This window comes from Stomoxys calcitrans, chromosome 2, assembly GCF_963082655.1.
Source record: "Stomoxys calcitrans chromosome 2, idStoCalc2.1, whole genome shotgun sequence".
In the NCBI taxonomy this organism is placed as follows: domain Eukaryota; kingdom Metazoa; phylum Arthropoda; class Insecta; order Diptera; family Muscidae; genus Stomoxys; species Stomoxys calcitrans.
Genome location: NC_081553.1, coordinates 229,914,321 through 229,936,643, shown reverse-complemented (window position 1 = coordinate 229,936,643; position 22,323 = coordinate 229,914,321). Strand labels below are relative to the sequence as shown.

The window sequence follows — 22,323 nt, the reverse complement described above, 5'->3', positions numbered from 1 at the left end:
ATTGTGGAACAGCGAAACGGTCGGTAGGACGGCGAAAATCCTATGGGGGAATCCAGATCGTGAGAAGACAAGACTATTACTGAAAGGAAGTAAGAAGGAGGTCAGTATAGTTATTAATATCATAACGGGACATATAGGACTACGAGCTCACTTATGTAAAATCGGTGCGACAAGTGATAGCATGTGTAGGACATGCAGCGAAGATGATGAGACGTTGGAGCATTTCCTTTGTCATTGCCCGGCTTTCGCGTCTAACAGATACCGGCACTTAAGTGGAGACACAATACCAGACATGAACTAACATAGGGGAGTGGTATTGAAAACAATTAAGGATTTTGTAAGTGGCACGGAATTCCTAACTTAAAATTTTCTTTTTAGAGGTTACTTTATAGTTTTTAGAGCGCATAACAAGCCGATTACTGGCTTAGGTGTATGCCCATAGTGGCATGGGGCGGATTAATATCTGCACCCTCTTTTCAACCTAACCTAACCTAAAGGAATAGAGACGAATTTTGAAGACATCCTACTACGAAAATATTTAAACTACGCCCCTGTGATCATATGCACGTGTTTACTAACATATTCATTTACATATACATACATAAACTTTTGAAGTTATTTACATAAAACAAGTCTAGAGTAATAAAAACACAACAAAAACAGAAAAGGAAACGTGATTGGTACAATACAGTGCAAGGTGTTTTTGCCTAATTGCGTGGTTGTTGAGTTTCTTCCTTGCTCATTTGAATAACAAAGGACGTCTATTTCGTCCTGTATGAAATGTATTCAGTTATTTTAAGGTATTAAACGACAACGGTTGTGCAAAGAAAAATAGAAAAAAATCGGAACAAAGTTTTTAGAGCTCAAAAAGAAATACCAAACTTACATAAATGGTTTTGAATAACCTTTCATAGGAATTGATTGATTAAAAAAAAATTTAAAAATATATCTAAAAAGCTATGATCTTCCATTTTGTATATGCGTTATTTTTAACGATTTTTCTGGCAAATTTTAATTGTATCGATTGCCATGAACGTGATAAACACTTTAATCGCACCCTTTTCGCCTTCCATGACGTCAAACAATGTGCTAAAAATGAATTTTTTGATATAAATTATTTTACCTGTGTTCCCTGCCAAGTACTGGGTGAAAATTTGCAGCCTTCCATTGATAGTGAGTATGGCTAGTGAATACATAGCAGTGAAGTTAAATGTTCTAATGTGGAAAATTTACCTGAAAGATAGTGGTGAAAGTGTTACAAAATATTTCCAAAAGTCAATTTGTGCTATTCATGAGGCAAACAGAGAATATTGAATAAGAACTGTTATGCTATTGGAGTTATATCAAGTTAAAGTCCAATTCGGACCATAAATGGATGCTGAACATTGTAGAAGTCATTGTGTAATATTTCAGTTTATTCGGATAAGAATTGAGCCTTGTAGGGACTTAAGAAGCAAAATCGGGAGTTCGGTTTATATGGAAGCTGTATCAAGCTATTGATCGATTCAGACCATATTAAAAACGCATGTTGAAAGTCATTAGAGAAGCCGTTGTACAAAATGTCTGTCAAATGGGACAAGAATTGCGCCCTCTAGAGGCCCAAGAAGTCAAGATCCCAGATCGGTTTATTGGAAGCTATATCAGGTTTTGTACTGATTTGCGCCATACTTAGTACAGTTATTGGAAGTCATAACAAAACACCTCATGCAAAATTTCAACCAAATCGGATGAGAATTGCGCGCTCAATTGGCTCAAGAAGTCAAGCCCCAAGATCGGTTTATATGACAGCTATACCAGATTATGAACCGATTTAAACCATACTGAACACAGTTGTTGGAAGTGATACCAAAACACTATGTGCAAAATTTCAGTCAAATCGGACAAGAATTGCGCCCTCTAAAAGCTAAAGAAATCAAGACCCAAGATTGGTTTATATGGCAGCTATATCAAAACATGTACCGATTTAAGTCACACTTGGCACAGTTGTTGAATATCATAACAAAATACTTCCTGCAAACTTTTATTCAAATCGGATAAGAATTGCGCCCTCTAGTGGCTCAAGAAGTCAAGAAGTCAGATCGGTTTATGTGGCAGCTATATCAGGTTATGGATCGATTTGAAACATATTGGGTTGCCCAAAAAGTAATTGCGGATTTTTCATATAGTCGGCGTTGACAAATTTTTTCACAGCTTGTGACTCTGTAATTTCATTCTTTCTTCTGTCAGTTATCAGCTGTGACTTTTAGCTTGCTTTAGAAAAAAAGTATATTTGATTAAAGTTCATTCTAAGTTTTATTAAAAATGCATTTACTTTCTTTTAAAAAATCCGCAATAACCCAATACCTCGCACAGTTGTTGGATATCATAACAAAATACTTCGTGCAAAATTTCATTCCAATCGGATAAGAATTGCGCACTCTAGAGTCTCAAGAAGTCAAGACCCAAAATCGGTTTATATGGCAGTTATATCAAAACAAGGACTGATATGGTCCATTTACAATCCCAAACGACCTACACTAATAAGAAGTATTTGTGCAAAATTCAAGCGGCTAGCTTTACTCCTTCGGAAGTTAGCGTGCTTTCGACAGACAGACGGACGGACGGACGGTCAGGCGGACGGACATGGCTAGATCGACATAAAATGTCACGACGATCAAGAATATATATACTTTATGGGGTCTCAGACGAATATTTCGAGTAGTTACAAACAGACGAAATTAGAATACCACCATCCTATGGTGGAGGGTATAATAAGCCCTGAAGAACAAAGACTAAATTTACGGCGGTTCAATGTCAGATACTGCATTGAAGAAGATAAAGAGCCAACATCCATGACAATAATGGAGGCCAGGCGGGCTGAAGAAGTTCCCTCCAATCTGTCATTTCAAGCCGCCAGCGTTTTCAAAGTCCTGACATTGCAATTGCTAGTTGGAAGTCCTATCAGTAGTCAGAGCGATAGATCCACCCCATCTAGGAGATGTCCCTTCAACACACCAAATTACTTCATATTGGTGAATAGCACCAACTTTATCTTTCGGGGGTTTAAGTCGAGCCCTGAACGGCCACATAGCACGATGAAAAAGTCATCTTCGTATCCAACAAACTTTAACACTAATAGCTAAAAAATCACTGCTTCCTGGTCCAGTATCCTTTTGACTACATGCTCCGATGCCTTGGTGCCTATGAGCTGTCACTTACTTTGGATGTAGTTTGGGTATAAATTCAGATCGTTTATAAAAAGTAAAAAGGCGTTAAGTTCGGCCGGGCCGAACTTTGGATACCCACCACCTCGGCCATATATGTGAACGACCTTTCGTCAAAATCCGGTGAAAAATGCATACCTTATGCCCCATAGCAGCTATATCGAAATATGCTTCGATTTGGACCAAATACTAATAAATACAAGCCATTGTTCAATTATGTATACCAAATATTGGCTTTTTTAATAGCTATGTTTAAAAATAAACCGATCTGAACCATATACGACACGGATGTCGAGAAGCCTAACATAAGTCATTGTGTCAAATTTTAATGAAATCGGATTTTAAATGCCCCTTTTATGGGTCCAAGACTTTAAATCGAGATATCGGTCTAAATGTCAGCTATATCCAAATTTGGACCAATTTGGGCCAAATTGCAGAAAAATGTCGAAGAGCCTTATACAACTCACAGTCCCAAATTTCGGCGAAATCGGACAATAAATGCGCCTTTTATGGCCCCAAAAACTTAAATCGAGAGATCGGTTTACATGGCAGCTATATCCAAATCTGGGCCGATCTGAGCCAAATTGAAGAAGATGGTCGAAGGGCCTTACTTAACTCACTGTCCCAAATTTCGACGACATCGGACAATAAATGCGCCTTTTATGGGTCTAAAACCATAAATCGAGAGATCGGTCTATATGACAGCTATATCCAAATCTGGACCGATCTGGGCCAAATTGATGAAAGATGTCTTAGGGCCTGACATAACTCACTGTACCAAATTTCAGCAGAATCGGATGATAAATGGGTCTAAGACCCTAAATCGGCGAATCGGTCTGTATGGGAGTTATATCAAGATATAGTCAGATATTGCCCATCTTCGAACTTAACATGCTAACCTCTGCGCCACGGTGGCCTCTAGGCGCATAAAATCTGAATTTATTACGTGATTAGGCTGAAATTTAGACAACAATGTGTGTTAACATCCACCCTGAATATGATGCTGATTGGATGACATTTGGATATAGCTGCCATATATAACGATCTACCGATTGACGGTCTTGACTCGGAAAAAGACCCCTTTATAACACGATTTTATTGAAATTTCGAAAAGTGAAATGTGGCGAGTTGGGTCCAGTTCGGGACAAATGTCGATATAGCTGCATTTACCACAATTGAATGTGGAGATGGTGATAGATATGGCACACTAATCATTAGAGAACACATGCTACTCGCATATGCCGACGACATCGACATCATAGATCGGTCACCGGAAGTAGTAACTGCTGCCTTAGAAAGAATCGAAAGAGAGACGGTGAAAATGGGTCTGGCAGTAAATGAAGATAAGACGAAATGGATGGTTTCAACTCCCAAAACACCTTGTACAGCCGAGCAGATAAAGCAAATGGAGAAAGTTGGGAACCACGACTATGAGATAGTCAGTTACTTTATCTACCTCGGCACCGCCGTAACCGAAACGAATGATTTTGAAATTAAGCGAAGAATAATACTGGCAAACTGTGGACTAAGTAAGCAGTTTAGAAACAAGGCCACCTCTCGACAGACGAAGATTACACTATACAAGACAATGATACTACCCGGGTTGTTATATGGTTCTCAAGCTTGGGTACTTGTCAAAGCAGATGGGGCAGTGCTTGAAGTGTTTGAGAGAAAGATTCTTCGTAGAATATATGGACCAGTTTGCGTTAACGGAGAATATAGGTGACGTATGAACCACGAGCTGTATGACGACGATAGCATGTTACACACATCAAAATACAACGGCTGCGTTGGCTAAGTCATGTTGTCAGATTGGATGAAGGAGCAACGAAGTCTTTTGAAGGCAAACACTGTGGTACACGCAAATCGGGAAGACCAAAAGCCCGATGGAAAGATCAAGTGGTGGGAGACACCTCGAAACTTGGTGTCAGATTTTAGAATGAGCGCAGAAGATCAAGGCGCTTGGATTCTATGTTCGGCTAGTGGAACAAATGTTCTGTCATAGCCAATTAAAGTAAAGTAAAGTGATCCTCATCAAGCTCAAAAGCCCATTCCAGGACCGATCGCCGCCGCGGTCATTGGTCATTTAAAGGCGCGGATAACTCTCCTTGTCATAACAAGTATCACAGGCACTGAGTTGTTAAGCCGTATTTTAACGAAATGTTGTTTATATAAACTCGAGGTGGTAAGCATCCGATGTTTCGCCCGCGCGGAACTATATGCATATTTACATGTTTTAATTTGTTGTTGCTTTTTTCTTTTTGTTTGACTGTAGCACCCCCTGGCAAAAATGTCTAGCTACGCCAATGGGAGAAACGCAATAAATTTGAGATTTTCATTGTAAACAATTCAATTCCGTACATCTCATTAGAGTTTATTTTGGCTTACAATGAAGGCTTATAAAAATTCGTTTTTTTCAATACATAACTATATAAATTTTATTTAATTTTCATTTTAGAATTCACCTGCGCTTGTCGAATGTCATCGTTATCGCCAACTGTAACCACCATTTATGATACCGTTAAAACATATCGAACCTGTGGCAATATCTGCAACAATACCCAAACGAAACTCGGTAAAAATGTGACAATTCTTACACCACAGTATTGCCAAGCCAAGGAGGAGACTCTGCCCAAACTCAACTGTAAATTTAAATACATAAATCGCACACGTACCACGGCAGCAGTGGACTTTTCCAGATCCATTGAGATGGCCAATCTCAATTGGCAGTACGACGGACAGTGTGAAAGATGTGATCTGCAGTATAATTTTCACTATCAGGATTATTGTATTGCTAATGGGCTGCTGAGACCATTTCTGAACTATAATTCCTTTTGGCAGGCGACAACACAACATTTTGGAGACTTGAAGTTTGTTGCCTTCTTTTGTATGGCTCTCAATAATAATACCGCCTGTCATCATCTGGCCAATCTTTGCGTTTTATCATTCTATTCCTTCGATAAGAATTCGCCCTGTAGCAAATTTTTACTGTCGCAAGCCACAGATGTTGTCTATCGTTATGGCAGTGCAGATGAACAGATGTCGCATCAGCAAATCAAGCCATTTCTCTACTATCGGAAGGGCAAGGATATGGCAAAGGAGCTAAGGGAAACGATAAAAGATGTACGCTTTAGTTTGGATGAACATGACAAGGTCAGTTGGTGGGAATTATTTTTTTGAAACATATTCGTTTTTAAAGTTCTTTTTTATTTGGACGTCGCTACGAAACTAAATTTAAAAGTTATACGGAAAGAAACCAAAGCAACTCTTTATTTCTACTATGGAGAAAAGCGCAACAGACCCACAACAGCGCAACAGATGCGGGTTGGATTTAATATACGAATTTACCCATGAACATTTCATTAAGCTGTCCGAATCAATTTTAAGCTCAATGATAAGGGGCCTCCCTTTTATAGTCGAGTTCAAACCGCGTGCCGCAGAGCGACACCTCTTTGGGGAGAAGTTTTTACATGGCAAAGTACCTCGGAAAATGTCGCCAGCATTAGGAGGGGTTAGCCACCTATGAAAAATTTTTCTGATGTCCTCGCCAGGTTTCGTTCAGGGTGATAGGCGGAGATGCTACCCTCTGCGCTGCGGTGGCCTCATGTACTACTAAATTTCCCATGAACATTCCATCAAGGAATAGGCGATACTTCTCTCATATAAATAAGTGCAGTCCAATTAATGTTTTAGCTCAATGATAAGGGGCCTCATATTTATTGCCGAGAACGAACGGCGTGCCGCATAGCGACAGCAATTGGTAGAGAAGTTTTAACATGGCAGAATACCTCACAAATGTGGCCAGCATTAGTAAGGGGGAAAACCACCGCTGAAAATTTTTCTGATGTTCACGATACACAACGACTTCTACTATGGTCTCCAACATCCAAACCAAGAATGGTTCGAAACTGTCCATAACTTGTTATGGCTCCATTAGTATGGCATTTTTTATCCATTATATACTGGACAAAGAACTTGACAAATGCTATCCAAGATGGAGGGTATATAAGATTCGGCCTGGCCGAACTTAGCACACTTTTACTTGTATTCGTTAATAAAAACTGAATTTAAATTTTGATTTTTCGGAGAATCCCGACTAATTCCGATTTATAATATTGAGTTTCGCGACTTACAGCTTTGAGGACCAGCAAGCCAAGTCATTGACCAAATTTTATATATAAAAATCAATTTGTGTTTGTTTATAGGTTAGTTTGTGTGTTCCTTAAAGACTCAGAAACGGCTTAACCGATTTTCTTGAAATTTTCACAGATGGTGCATAATGACCCCGTGGTGAAAAAAGGGTACTACATTTTTTGATATCCGAAGGTGGGGTGGACTCTCCCCCTTACCCTAATTCTCAGAAACGCCATATCTCGGAGATGGGTGGTGCGATTTAAGCGAAATTTGGTGTGCTCCCTTATAGTAACCTACAAACAAAAATTTGGTATCCAAATTTCGGATGGGATACCTAGGGGGGCGCCCCAACCCAAAACCTACCAAATATATATAGAGACCAATCACGACAGTATGGGACTCAAATGAAAGGTATTTAAAAGTAGAAAACATATCTGATATCGAATTGTAGGACCAAGAGCTAGGGGGACTACCCCAAGCCCCAAAATCGGACATATTTACCGACCATGGCAATATGGGACTCAAATGAAAGGTATTTGCGAGTAGAATACGAATCTGATACCCAAATGTGGGACCACGTTTCTGGGGGTCCACCCTTTTCCCAAAACACCCCCCAAACAGGTCTTATTTAATGACTATGGGAATATGGGGCTTAAATAAAAGGCATTTGAATGTAGAATACGAATCTGATATCCCAATACGAATCTGATATGTTGGCAATATGTGGCTTAAATAAAAGGTATTGGAGTGTAGAATACGAATCTGATATCCAGATGTGGGGCCAAGTATTTGGGGGCCGCCCATCCCCGAGAACATACCCCAAAGAAGACAAATTTACGACCATAGCAATATAGGACTTAAATGAAAATAAAGCACAAATCTGATATCAATATTCTGAAAAAGTGTCTATGGGGCCACACCACCCCCAAAGCACCACCCAAATAGGAAGTATTTGCTGACCATTGCAATATGAGGTTCAAATAAGAGGTATTTTAGAGTAGAATACGAATCTGATATTTATTTCCAAAGCCAAGTCATTGAGTGGCCGCTCCATCCCCCAAAACACCTCCCCCCCCAACGGGTCATGTTTGCCGACAATGGAAACATGGTGCACAAATGAAAGGGTTTTGGGAGTAGACCATGAATCTGATATCAACATTCGGGATCAACTGTCTAGGGCACGCCCCACCACCATAGCAACCCCCAAATAGGACGTATTTGATCACCAAGCCAATTTGGGACTTCAAGGCAGTGGAGCTCGATATTCATAGTTGTTAGGACTCATACCCCTAACCGGACATATTTGCTCGCTTTTGCAATAAGGGATTTAAATGAATGGCATTTGAGATGAGAAAACGAATTTGATATCCAATGGCAATATGGGGTTCAAATAATGATATATAGATATATTGGGTTGCCCAAAAAGTAATTGCGGATTTTTTAAAAGAAAGTAAATGCATTTTTAATAAAACTTAGAATGAACTTTAATCAAATATACTTTTTTACACTTTTTTTCTAAAGCAATCTTAAAGTAACAGCTGATAACTGACAGAAGAAAGAATGCAATTACAGAGTCACAAGCTGTGAAAAAATTTGTCTACGCCGACTATATGAAAAATCCGCAATTACTTTTTGAGCAACCCAATATGAGAATAGAGCACGTTGCTGATATATTTTCAGGGCTAAGTGTTTGGGAGACCACCCCACTCCCCAAAACACCCCTAAATCGAGCATATTAACCGGCCATGTCAAATGTATCACCATGTATTTAGGGCATCACCCCTTCCCCAAAACACCCCCCCCAAAGGGCAAAATTTTTTTTTACCACGCCAATATGTGGCTCAAATGAAAGGTATTTGAGATTAGAAAACGAATTTAATAACCAATTTTGGGGCCATGTGTTTGGGGAACGCCTCATCCTGTAAACTCCCCTTAAACCAATGGCAATATTGGGTTTAAGTAAATGGTATTTCAGAGAAGAGACGTCATGAGAATATCGGGATGAAATGAAGTATTTTAAGAATGAAGTACATCTTTTTTTAACTTGCCATTAATCAAGTGGAACAAAAACCCTCGTATCTTCGCTGCTAAGTGTATTCTGTTTGTAATTATTGTATTGAAACCATTGATTAATGATATTTATTTTGATTTTCCGACAGCACCACAATCGTTTGCAGTTTTTTAGTGTTTCTTACGCTTTAGACGGCACCCTACGGAGATGGGGCAATTTGAAGTTTGGCGAGTTGATTTTATGTCCTTACCTTGCAAGAGCTTCAACTGTTACCCAGGATAATTTCATTGGATTTGGCAAAAAGTATGATGTCATCGAGTGCGATTTGTCATTGGCATATATTTTGGATTTGGCCAAAATGTATGGCAATCAACGATTTATGAGTTTATTTTTAAACTACACAAGGAAGGGTAAGGAACAAATGCTGCTACACTCGGTACCCATTTTGATCGAGGATATAACATTGGAAAATAAGGTAGGTTTTTGTAACGTGAAAGAAACACGAAGCAAAGCCACAAAACATTGCCAGTATTGTCTTATTGTGTTCATTGATTAGGTACAGTACATTGCACAGTGGCATGAGTTTTATAAATAAAAATGTCCCATTATGTTCAATGATTTTTTTTTGATTAACAATTTTATCTTTTTGACTTTCAGCGTCCCCAAAAAGAAGACTGGCAGCTGGTGAAACGTTTCCAAATGATTGAAATTCATCCACGCCATGGCTCAATATCCTCCAAAGTTTCTCCTGCCTATGAGGATGAACACAAGCTTTTACTCTATCGTTCTTTGCGTTATGTGGAGAAAATTCAGCTCCACTATGATATTCACAGTGATAATCACATTTCCATACCGGTGCTGAAACTACGCTATCGCCACATCGAATTCACAAATAACACCACACTGGAAATGCCTTTGAAATTTCAGTTTATCATAAGCAATGATCGCATTTCCCGGGACACAGTTCATGCTGCTGAATTGGTCAATGAAATTGCTTTGCCACTGCTGTTGCTTTTGGCACTGATAGTTGCCTTTGTAAGGGCCAGAAATACACGCAAGAGACGTTGTCCATCCGGCACAAATGACAATGAAGATTTTTGCCATTTTGCATATTTCACAGAATTTCTTTTGCATTTGATTTCCTATATGGCCTTGGCATTCCTATTGTGTTTTCTCCTGTGCATAACCATTAACTCTTTGACTTACCTCACACAATCGACGCTGGATTTCACATTGCCGCTGATAAGAGATCAGCGCTCCTTGGAATTGATAATATATGCAGCTTTGGTTTTGAAGGTAAGTAGTGGTGCTGGGCCATGAAATTGCCTTTTATGCGGTTTTAGGGAACAACTTCGCAAGACTCGTTTTCTTCAAGAGTGTCATAACCAGATTTGTTGCTGATTTAATAGGAAATTATGAAGAAATTTAATGATTTTGGAAACATTTCGTTAACTTTCGTTTAAATCCTATTTAACTTTGAGTCTTATTATTAAGGACAAAATTTTTTTAATTAAGGTCAAAATGTCGTTGAGTGTAAGGAAATTGACGTTGGGACAAGGACAACTCTTCGTATTGTTTTTTGTTATAAAAATTTTCACGCAAAAATTTGTGTAATGTTTTGTTGTTATTAAAACTTTTATTTATATTGTTTTGGAAACTGAATCCGAGGATAGTCCACTGGCTCTACAGGAGCGTGATTAGACCAATACTTACTTACGCCTCAGTAGTTTGGTGGACTGCTATGGAGAAAAAGTGCAATACAAAAACCATACAACAAGTTGTTGTCTGGCATAGGCGGAGCGATGAGGGCCACGCCCACTAGGGCACTGGAGACTATTCTAGATATCCGACCCGTTGACATACAGATTAAGTGTGAGGCAGCCACTGCAGCTATGAGACTTAAGGCGATGGGAGAATTGGATTGAGGCAACGATAGGAAACTTGGAAGGAAGGGAAGAGGTTTCCGATCGGATACCTGAGATGAACCTTGAAGTCGAGTGCGAGGCACTGCTGTCATCGACACAGTCTTGGATTGACGGAACCCTAGTATTGCCACCTGGAATATCATGTTACACGGATGGATCAATGCTAGGGGACAGAGTGGGCCTGGGGGTTTACATTGAGAACCCAGGGACTGAGATCTGTTTTAGACTGCCTGACCATAATACGGTCACGCAGGCGGAGATCCGGGCGATCACGGATTGCGTGAAGTGGTGTGGTGCTAATGTCGAGTGTGAACATTTTTACGGACAGTAAAATGGCCATAAGGGCAATAACAACCAGGACGGTAAGGTCATGAACAGTCCTGCAGTGTAAGAAGGAGATTAACGCCTTCTCTGAGGATGGCAAAATCCGCATCATTTGGGTGCCGGGCCATAACGGAGTAAGGGGAAATGAAAGGGCAGGCGATTTGGCGGTAAAGGCCAGAGGACTGCCGTCAATAAACTTGGCTAACCCCAAGACCTTCGGATCGACGCAGTCCGAGTTAAGGTCGTGGGCAACGAATGCGCATGCAATCCTGTGGAACAGCGAAACGGTAAGTAGGACGGCGCAAATCCTGTGGGGGGATCCAGATCATGAGAAGACGAGGCTATTACTGAAAGGAAGCAAGGAGGTCAGTATAGCTATTGGTATCATAACGGGAAACATTTATGTAAAATCGGTGCGGCTAGTGATAGCATGTGTAGGGCATGCGGGGAAGATGATGAGATGATTTCCTTTGTCATTGCCCGGCTTTCGCGTCTAACAGATACCGGCACTTAGGTGGAGACACAATACCAGACATGAACCAACTTAGGGCAGTGGTATTGAAAACAAGGATTTTGAAAATAGCACGGAATTCCTTACTTAAAATTTTCTTTTTAGAGGTTACTTTATAGTTTTTAGAGCGCACGACAAGCCGATTACTGGCTTAGGTGTATGTCAATAGTGGCTTGGGGCGGATTAATATATGCACCCTCTAACCTAACCTAATTCCAATAGAACCGATTGGGACTACGATATCCATGGTAATAGAGGTTACATAGACTTCTATATGAATGGTTCCAAACTAGACGACCAGGAGGGCTTTGGGGTTTACTCTGAAGATCTAGAACTGGTCAAATCGAAAAAGTTTCCCGACTACTGCAGTGTATATCAAGCGGAGATCCTTGCAATTATGGAAGTGGTGGAATGGCTAAGATATAATGTCTTTACGACGATTGGCATGAATATCTTTTCAGACAGCCAGGCAGGTATTAAATCCCTGGAGAAAGTATTTCTGAACTCAAAAACCGCCCTCGATTGTCGCAGATCTCCCAACGAGATGGAATAGTTCAAAATTCACCTGTTTTGGGTGCCGGGCCACAGAGATTACTCAGGGAATTATGAAGCGGGCGAGCTTGCGAGACTAGGAACTACCTTACACATTCAAGCTGTGGGTATGCCTTACACTGCCTCTAGCGACATGTAAGCTAAGTTTTCAGGATCAGGTCCTAAAGGACAACGAATGATAGATGGTCACAAAAAGGGGGCTGTGAGCATTCCAAAACTATGTGGCCTAATCTAGACTTGAAGAGATCTACTGCTTTGCTGTCACTGGCTAGAAAAGCGGTCTCAGTCATTGTGTCCGTCATGACAGGTCACTGTCTAATCGGAAAACATGCTGAGAGACTGAAGGTTGCCAGTATCGACTTTTGCAGGAGTTGTGAGGACATCGAGGAAGAAGAGACTTTAGATTATAATTTCTTGGAGAACCTGTCTAATTAAGTGGATGTGAACATTCGCAAGTTATTGGGCTTTTTAAAGCGATTTAGAACGATAGGAACTAGAAGGTATCATCCTTCTTCTGTTCCTGTGGTATCACAATGGACGATGGACAATGGACGTCTAAGTGAGTCTGATGGCAGACTGCGACTTAAACCTTACCTAACCTTTGTTATTAAAACATTAATTTATATTGTTTTTGGAAAATTATGTCGCTCTTTTTTCTGCAAAAAACTTTTTTGATTTTTTCTCTTCCTTAAATTCAGGGAGAATCGAAGTACCATTTTTCTTTTTTTAGTTATGACACTCTTGAAGTATGGATATGGGTGCGTGATTTCACTGACACTTCTTTACATTTTTCAGTTGATTTTCGTTAGCATTTACTTTTGGCGTTTATCGCATTTCAACATCTTCTTCATTGACTGGGAGAGACCTCGATGCGGCGACACAAATCACTTCAATGTGAAAAATAATCTTGAAACGTCTTCCGTTTGCTCCAGCGTGCGCACCTACATCAGCGACTCCAATGTTTCGGCATGGCGTAGCATTTTTCTGGCCAACGAGTGGTTACGTTTAAGTGGCAAACAAAAAACCTCAACCTTATTGCAATGCGTAATCACCTATGTGGTGGTAAAGGTAGATGACAGATAAAGAAAATCGACTCTTAAATATCTCATTTCCACACTTATTTGCAGTTTTTCAATATTTTGGCCAAGGCTGAAAAGGACATAACTCTGGAGATATTCTTTGTCTCTTTGATCTACTTGGCTGTCTATGTCAGCCAGTATTTACTGAAGATGCTACTTTTGATACGCATATGGGGCAATCCGCTTAAAAAGTACACCGATCACTGTTCCTTGGCCAATATCTCGGTGTTTGCTTTGGTAGAGCCCTCCTATGGCTATTACATACATGGTCGATCACCACATGGATTTGCTGATTCCGATATGACCACAATGCTGATGCAGTTGCAGCGTGAGACCCATAGCATAAGTGGTCGTCGAGGCTTGCTAAGTGACACGGATCAGTGCTATACTATAATGCCGCCAAAAAATTTAAGCAATTATTTTGATAAGCTGCTATTACCATATCAGCGATCGTTTGGTGGTGGCGCCGGAACAGCTAACTTTCAAAAAGAAGTCAACACTGTGGAGGGTTCAATGGAGAAGACATCGATAGCTTATACCAGTGTTAATCGTTTCTTCTGTGCTTTTATTGATCATGTAAGTAAAAGGTTAATTTTTTAGCGTAGTTTGATAATAAAGGTCAAAGATTTCCAACCATTGCTCGTTTATGAGTGTCTGCATGATGAAATAGCGGAACACTGAATATTTCAGAGATGGTGTTTGAACACAATTATCAAGCCGCGATATTATCCTTAAAGGGATATTCCTATTAGGGATTCTAGGGAACAAATTTCCTAATTTTTAATCATACACTGAAAAAAATCGATACAAATTTTTCAATTAAAAATTTAATTGATAATAAAATCGTAATGAATTAAAAAACAAGTAAACGCGTGCTAAGTTCGCCGAGGCCGAATCTTATATACCCTACACCATAGATCGCATTTGTCGAGTTCTTTTCCCGGTATACCTTTTTAGGTAAACAAAGGATAAAGGAAAATAATTGCTATGCTATTGGAGCTATATCAAGTTATGGTCCGATTCGAACCATAATTGAATTGAATGTTGGAGACCATAGTAGAAGTCACTGTGGAGCTAAATCGAATAAGAATTGCGCTTTTTATGGGCTCAATGAGTAAAATAGGGAGATCGGTTTATAGGGGAGCTGTATCAAGCTATAGACCGATTCAAACCATATTTGAATTCGGCCGTGCCGAACTTAACACATTTTTACTTGTTTTTTATTATCCCATGTCATGCAATGCCATCTACAATGAACACAAACATACTTTTGATAAATTAGCACTCTTTGACTATGTTTTACCATTTCCGCAGGGTATAAAAGACATGGACTATATTATAAAGGAGAAAACTTTTGTGGAATCCCTTTTTAATTGTGAATTCGAGAATTATTTAACGGATAGTAAGTAGTCACATTTATCCCCATTTCAAATTGAGCTGTTTCGTAATCAACATTTATTTTAATCTATTTTAGATAAAGGAACATTTTACATCGATAATTGTTATTCTTTTGGCGAAATGTTTCTCTACGGCAATGAATTGCAGATATTCATTTTACAATTTCTGTTATTTCTCGCTGTGTATTTAATGTGCAATTCTTTATTGGCCACAGTTATTGCGGTCTATTTATTTAATAAGGTGAGTAAGACTAAACCAAAAACTAGAAATGTTCTAGAATGAAAAATATTTGATATGGATAAGATTTGGGAAAATTATTCATACAAAAGGAATTTTTATAAATCATTTTATTTAATGAAATCAGAAATATTGTACATACTCTATAAAAACCATTAAAAAGGTTTTTGGCATAGAAAAAAAAACTAGCTGGCGAATTACTTGTTGGAATAAACAATTTTTGATTTTTTAACAAACACAATTTTAGAAATTTTTGAGGGCGAATAAAATTTTGAATAACTTTCTACGAAAATTTGGCTTTAAAATGCATTGTGGAGCTTTATTATGACAAAATTTTGTAGGAAACTTTAGCAAAATTTTATGCAAATGAAACCAATTAAATAATCGAGTTGAAGTTTCTCATTGTTGTTAATATTTTCAAATTATTATATCTATAGCTTCCAACTTTACATTAAATCCAATCATTTAATGTTAACATTTTTAAAAAGACTTCTCTCAATTTATTCTTTATTTACATACATATGTTAGTTAGATTGTCGATTTTATACTCCCACCAAAGGAGGGGGGCATACAAACTTCTTAATTCCGTTTGAAACACCTCGAAATATATGTCTAATGCTGAGTTTACATGGCACATCTGATGTATGTTTATTGTATGTATGTACACATAACCATCAGTCATGGCTGAAAAATCAAAATCATTTGTTTTTTTTCGGTAAACGGTAATCGATAGACGGGATTCTATCGATTACCGTTTACAAAGAAATGTGTCAAATCATTAATTGAAAAAATATCGAAAAACACGTTCTGTGACAAATAAGGTTAAGAAATGAGAAGTAAAGTATGAAAAATTAATTTATATAATCAAAGGAAAGGAAAAATCTATGTACCGTTTGAGGCAAAAGCTGTAATCAACACGAACACACGATGAGTACGATCATGATGGGCCATGTAAACTCTGCTTAAGACACCATAAAGTATATATGTATATTCTTGAACGTCATGACATTTTAAGTCGATTAAGCCATGTCTGTCCGTCTGTCGAAAGCACGCTAACTTTCGAAGGAGTAAAGCTAGGCGCATGAAATTCAGCATAAATACTTCCTATTAATGTAGGTCGGTTGGGACTGTAAATGGGTCAAATCGGTGCATGTTCAGATATAGCTCTCTTATAAACCGATATCATAAATATGCTTCTTGAGCCTCTAGAAGGCGGCTTGGCTGAAATTTTGCACAATGAGTTTTCCTTTGACCTCAAACAGATGCACTGAGTATGGTCCAAATTGGTCAAAAACCTGATATAGCTCTCATATAAACCGATCTCCCTAATATACTTCTTGATACTCCTGAGAGAGCAAATCTTATACGAATTGCCTGAAATTTAGCGCGTTGTAGTTTCGTATGACCTTCAATAGTTGTACTAAGTATGGTCTGAATCGGTCCAAATCCTGATTTAGTTTCCATATAAACCGTTCTCCCGATCTGCCTCCTAAGGTAGCAAATCTTATACAAATTGCTTGAAATTTTGCGCGTTGTAGTTTCCTATGACCTTCAATAGTTGTACTATGTATGGTCCGAATAGGTCAAAAACTTGATATAACTCCCATATAAACCGATATCCCAAATATAGTTCGAATTACCTGAAATTTGGCGCGTTGTAGTTTCCTATGACCTTCAACAGTTGTATTGAGTATGGTCTAAATCGGTCCAAATCCTAATTTAGCTCCCATATAAACCGGTCTCCCGAATATACTTGAGCCTCTGCAAAGGCAAATTTACCCATGAACATTCAATTAAGGAACAGAGGCAAACTTCTCACATACATATCATTGAGTGCTGTCCGATTCAAGTTTAAAGCTTAATAATATGGACCACCTTTTTATAGCCAAGTCTGAATGGCGTGCCGCGAAATTTTTACTTGGCAAGGTATCTGACAAATGCCACCAGCATAAGGAGGGGATTACCATCGCTGAAAAATTCTTCCAATATGGTCTCGCCAGGATTCGAACTCAGGCGTTCAGCATCATAGCTGGACATGATAACTTCTACGCTATGGTGGCCTCCAACTCTAAGAGCGCAATTCTTATCCGATTTGGCTGAAATTTTGCACAATGACTTTACTTATGACATACTATGGTTCGAAACCAGTTTTAGCTCACATACTCGTATACGAGGGCCGCCTTTTATATTTCGGGATTAGACAACCCTTGTGTTTCCATCTGTCAACCGACAGCTCAATCGTAAAGCTTGACATTTCTGAGGTTATACGTACTCAGAACGTTTTGACATACGAGCGCTATTTGTGTCGTTTACAGTAACAGTACAGATTCATCTCGCCCAAAAAATGGAAATTGTGAAAATTTTCGTGCGATTGTTTTTTACAACTTTCGACGTGGATTAATTCAACAACAGTGCATCGATGAACTTAATTAAATTTTTGGCGATGAAGCTCCATCAAGGGCCAGTTCATTCCAAGACGAATTTCGTGAAGGTCGTCCAAAATCAGTTGTTCCAAATACCATTGATGCTGTGGGCCTATTAATATTGCAAGATCGTCATGTCACCTATCGTGAGATTGACACAACCTTAGACATTAGTGGTACCAGCATACATTTAATATTGCATGAACATTTGACCGTCAAAAAAATTTGTTCGCGTTGCATCCCACACAATTTGTCAATCGCTCAAAAAAAGGCTCGTGTCGATTGGTCGAACGAAATGTTCCAAAAATATGAAACATTTTTGAGCACTCAAAACATCGATTATATGACTCATCCGCCGTATAGTCCTGACTTGGCACCGAATGACTTCTTTTTATTCTCGTACGGTTGCTTCGAGAAATGGTTCAAACGCATGCAAAAGTGTATAGATCTTAGTGGGGAATATTTTGAAAACAATAAATCGATTTTCGATGATTTATATTTGTTTTTGTGTTCTATAATCCCGAAATATAAAAGGCAACCCTCGTTAACCAATCTCCCGAATATACTTCTTGAGCATCTGGAGGGCACAATTCTTATCCAAGCATATAAAAAATATAGTGGGAATTTCTTTTTATGATCTCCCATTACCATGCAAAGAACTTGACAAATGCGATCATGGGAATGTAAAATTCGGCCCGGACGAACTTAACGCACTTTTACTTGTTATTATCTAATTTTGCTATATTTCAAAATCAAAATTCTTCAATATAAAAAAATAGTAACTTACATATAATTGAATATTTTCAGATTGTCCAATGGATATTTGTTGGTGCAGTTATGGAGAATTTATCCACTAAGACCTTAATAGATAAACGATTTCTAATGTAATCTCATTTGAATTTAATAGATAATAATTAGTATTAAATAACTAGCTAGACTGTAATATTTTTGATGCGTTTAATAAACAAAATAAATATATACATAAAAATTTGTTATAACTTTTTTGTAAATTAAGATATTTTAAACCATCAGGCCCGTTTCAGTTTTCGAATTTGAAGAAGGAAAAAAAATTGTTTGCCTATATTTTTTTAGGTATTCTTCTTTTATGTTTTGATATCAGTTGAGGTTCCTCTTACTATATAGAAATTTGATGATAATATACATTCCAGCATAGATATGGCAAGGTTTGCAAGATATGTGGCTAAGAAAATCCTTCGTTTTGCGTTTTCGGAAACCGGAACAGGCCTTTATAGCTTTATTACTCCGATAAAACGTAAGAGGGGTGGGGAGCAACCGTTCTACAATACATAATAGTAAGGAATTGGGTACATACTATGAGCAAAACTGAGCTTGAGGTAGGGGCAAACTTTCTAAATAATAGTATGGCAGCAGAAGCCGATGGGTTATCGCCTTAATTTGACTCTAGACATCGGTGAATGATTTGAAACGACACTCAAATATCAAATAAAATGCGGAACGAACATTTCGAGCCATTTAATACCAAACGACTAGAAGACAGCCAATTGAGCATCTTTTTAATGTCCTACTAAAGAAGGGCATACTATTCGATAACAAAAAAATGCTGATATCTCATTGATAAGAGTGAGACTGATTCTTGGTGGTAAAGTGAGTTTGGTAGTGAACAGAATTAACTATGAAGAATGAACGCAAAAAAAAAACGCTGAAAGGCGAGACTTAGCAAACACCGAATGTTGGCAACTTTATTTTCTAGTTTTTTACCTGTTAGGGCGAAAATCATTTAATTTTACAAATTTTGTTTGTTTCTCTTTCGAGACGAGCTCAATGATCGGAGATTTTCTTTGCAAATGGAAAACCCAGAGATCGCAAAACACACCAAACACTATGGGACGCGTTTCGTAATTTGGTTAGAATTACGCATCGGCCATTAGATGTGTACGTGGGCAGTGCGTTGGTATGTTGTACTTATACCGAATTTATTGCCAAACCGCCTCTATGATATAAATACCACATTAACCACGCTCGACACCATGTCTGTTAGCTGTATTTTTCCCAATACATGTGTTTTTGTGTAATGACAGATTTTTTGTCTACAAAATTACAATACTTTCATGGTATTCACATGATTCTGTGCATCTGTTGGAAGTTATATAGATGAATTTTAATTTATAATACTTTAATGACATCTTGGCTGTCAAGTCCACATGACCTTCACCAACTCACAGAAAAATAACCAAATTTATCCTTCAATATCAAATTTATCCTTAGCGTATCATGTATCGATATCGTTCGCCGCTGACTGTTACGTTTCTTCCACGGTCGTCTTTGAAGAAAAATTAATCGATTATGCCACCAGCTCATAAACCACACCACTATGGTTTTTTCGGAATGCAGAGGAAACTCTGGTATTTCCATTTAGCTGTTTTTTCACCTCGTTTTGCTTGTTTACCTACCCATTTAGCCAGAAATGAATCTCTTCGCTAAACAGAATTTTTTGTTAAATCTTGCACGAATATAATAAAAAAATTCTACGATTTGAAGTTGTTTCAGGTTTGTAAGTTTCTCGATGATGAAAGGGCAGAGTATACTGAACACTTATCACTTCCACAGATGACGTTTATCAAACAGTGCTGCCAACACCGAAAAACATAACTCATTAAAAATAATCCGATAGTAGAATGTTCGACATAGATAAATCATATGTAAAGAATTTGAACTTCGCACATAGACTGGTTGGTGGCGCTTGTGAATATAGAAAAATGAGAATTATCTAAGAACATCCCGCAAGAGAATACTGCTCTCAATGGCCTGCAGCTTGAGTCGTTTGCATTCTCTATATATCCATTATTTCCTTTTCCGTAAAAGAAACTATGGTGTAATGCACGTATGTAAGGTTTCGGCAGTCTAAGCTTCTAATATGTGTATCTTTCTTTCTTTTATTTCTTTTCTTTTTGCTGTAAATTTGATTTGTTTAATTTTTTCGGCAGAGCCGCTTGCTTTGAAGAAAAATAAAATAATTGCCGATACTTGTAAACTTGACATTTGCTGTCAAATTTTGAGAACGCGCTCTATTCGTCATATATACTCATATGTATTGTACTTTTTTTCATAGACATGTGCATTTACGTCTATCTTTGATGAAATAAGAGCTCGCTTTAATCGAAAGAATTGTATATTTATTGCAAAATCCACCCAGCTAACATTTGGTAAGTACATGTCATTATTTTTGGCATGTAAAATAATGGATAACTCATTATCCTTAGATTTACTAGCTGCTAAAATATAACGAGTTATCAAGAGGAATACCATATGTGTTACTGGTAGTACAAATGTCATTACATACCACATTCGATGAAGCTTAAGAATAAGCACTTATTTGTAATAATAGAAAAAAATCATTATTTTAACATTGTATTGATATCATCGAACGCCTAGACAACGGCAATGGCTCTCGCCGTTGCTCCGCGTGCCCAGGTTCGAATCCTGACCGGGTTCTGCCGAACTTTTCATTCCTCATGTTATTTGCCTGTTAGGGCGAGATCATTAAATTTTACAATTTTTGTTTGTTTCTCCTTCGAGACGAGCTCAATGATCAGAGATGTGTGTTGCTATCTTTGGCTTTCCTTTTCCATTTGCATCTCCGATCATTGAGCTCGTCTCGAAAGAGAAACAAACAAAAATTGTAAATTTTAATGATCTCGCCCTAACAGGCAAACAACTTGAGGAATGAAAGGTTCGGCAAGACCCGGCCAGGATTCGAACCTGGACACGCGGAGCAACGGCGAGAGCCATTGCCGCTGTCTTGGCGTTCGAAGCCATCAATACAACTTCCAAAAGATGAACAAAATCATGTGTAGTACGGAAGAAGTGTAATTTGCCACAGACAGAACGTCTGTCATTACACAAAAATACATGCATTGGGAAAAGCACAGCTAATAAGCAGGGTTGTCGAGCTTGGTTAATGTGGTAATTGTATCAAAGATGCGTTTTTGCTATCATTGAGCTCGTCTTCGATCATTGAGCTCGTCTCGATAGAGAAACAAACAAAAAATTTTTTAATTTTTAGAGCGCACAAGTCGATTGCTGGATTGGATGTATGTCCATAGTGGCATGGGACGGACTAATATCTGCACCCTGGTTTCAACCTAACCTATCCTATCCAGATATTTTAAAATATGGACTTCTGCTGTGTCCTTCAGTTATCCCCTTGAGCTTTGCCTGCAGAAAGAAATCATGCAGAGAAATTAATGCCACAAAGTATTATAACCTTAGTCAGATGGCGCTATTGGCCATTTCTCTCTATCATATTAAATAAAAATGCAGTTGTCAAGTTTTTTTTTTACATGTAATACGAAGTTTATTTATAAGATAATATGTATATGCATTTTTTGTTTGCTGTCGTTTTGTTTCTATAGTTTTCAATTATTTAGATAAAATTAAGAAATACATTTTACATGAAGGTGATAAAAAATAAAAATATATTTATATATAATATAATCAATTTAATATTTATAATTAAAACAAAGGTTTCATGTTTTGTATTTATT

The 22,323-nt window shown here is 38.1% G+C and overlaps 1 protein-coding gene and 1 long non-coding RNA gene across 3 annotated transcripts; one reads left to right on the top strand and one right to left on the bottom strand.

The window, feature by feature from the left end:
* The first annotated feature begins 782 nt into the window (after positions 1–782).
* LOC106080403 (meckelin) lies at positions 783–18,741 on the top strand. 2 transcript variants are annotated; one of them, XM_059363925.1, is made up of 9 exons: positions 783–800; positions 5,662–6,356; positions 9,497–9,823; positions 10,006–10,644; positions 13,456–13,728; positions 13,788–14,315; positions 15,054–15,141; positions 15,214–15,377; positions 18,605–18,741. In XM_059363925.1, exons 2-9 carry the CDS (start codon positions 5,682–5,684, stop codon positions 18,683–18,685), a joined length of 2,775 nt encoding a protein of 924 aa, XP_059219908.1. In that variant the 5' UTR covers positions 783–800; positions 5,662–5,681; the 3' UTR covers positions 18,686–18,741. The 2 variants fall into 2 exon arrangements, with proteins under 2 accessions (XP_059219908.1, XP_013097234.2); XM_013241780.2 differs by lacking the exon at positions 783–800 and adding an exon at positions 875–1,173.
* On the bottom strand, positions 18,741–20,824 carry LOC131995323 (uncharacterized). Its single transcript, XR_009397379.1, has 2 exons — positions 20,230–20,824; positions 18,741–19,095 (listed from the first exon to the last, which is right to left on the bottom strand). It is a non-coding gene; the product is annotated as an uncharacterized LOC131995323 (long non-coding RNA).
* Between the last annotated feature and the right edge of the window lie 1,499 nt (positions 20,825–22,323).

Bases quoted from the DNA above. Each gene is read 5' to 3' on its own strand.
- LOC106080403 (XM_013241780.2), top strand. From the start codon at position 960: ATGATCTTCCATTTTGTATATGCGTTATTTTTAACGATTTTTCTGGCA. The intron at 9,824-10,005 runs GTAGGTTTTTGT...TTTGACTTTCAG, and splicing joins ATATAACATTGGAAAATAAG to CGTCCCCAAAAAGAAGACTG. The intron at 15,378-18,604 runs GTGAGTAAGACT...GAATATTTTCAG, and splicing joins CGGTCTATTTATTTAATAAG to ATTGTCCAATGGATATTTGT.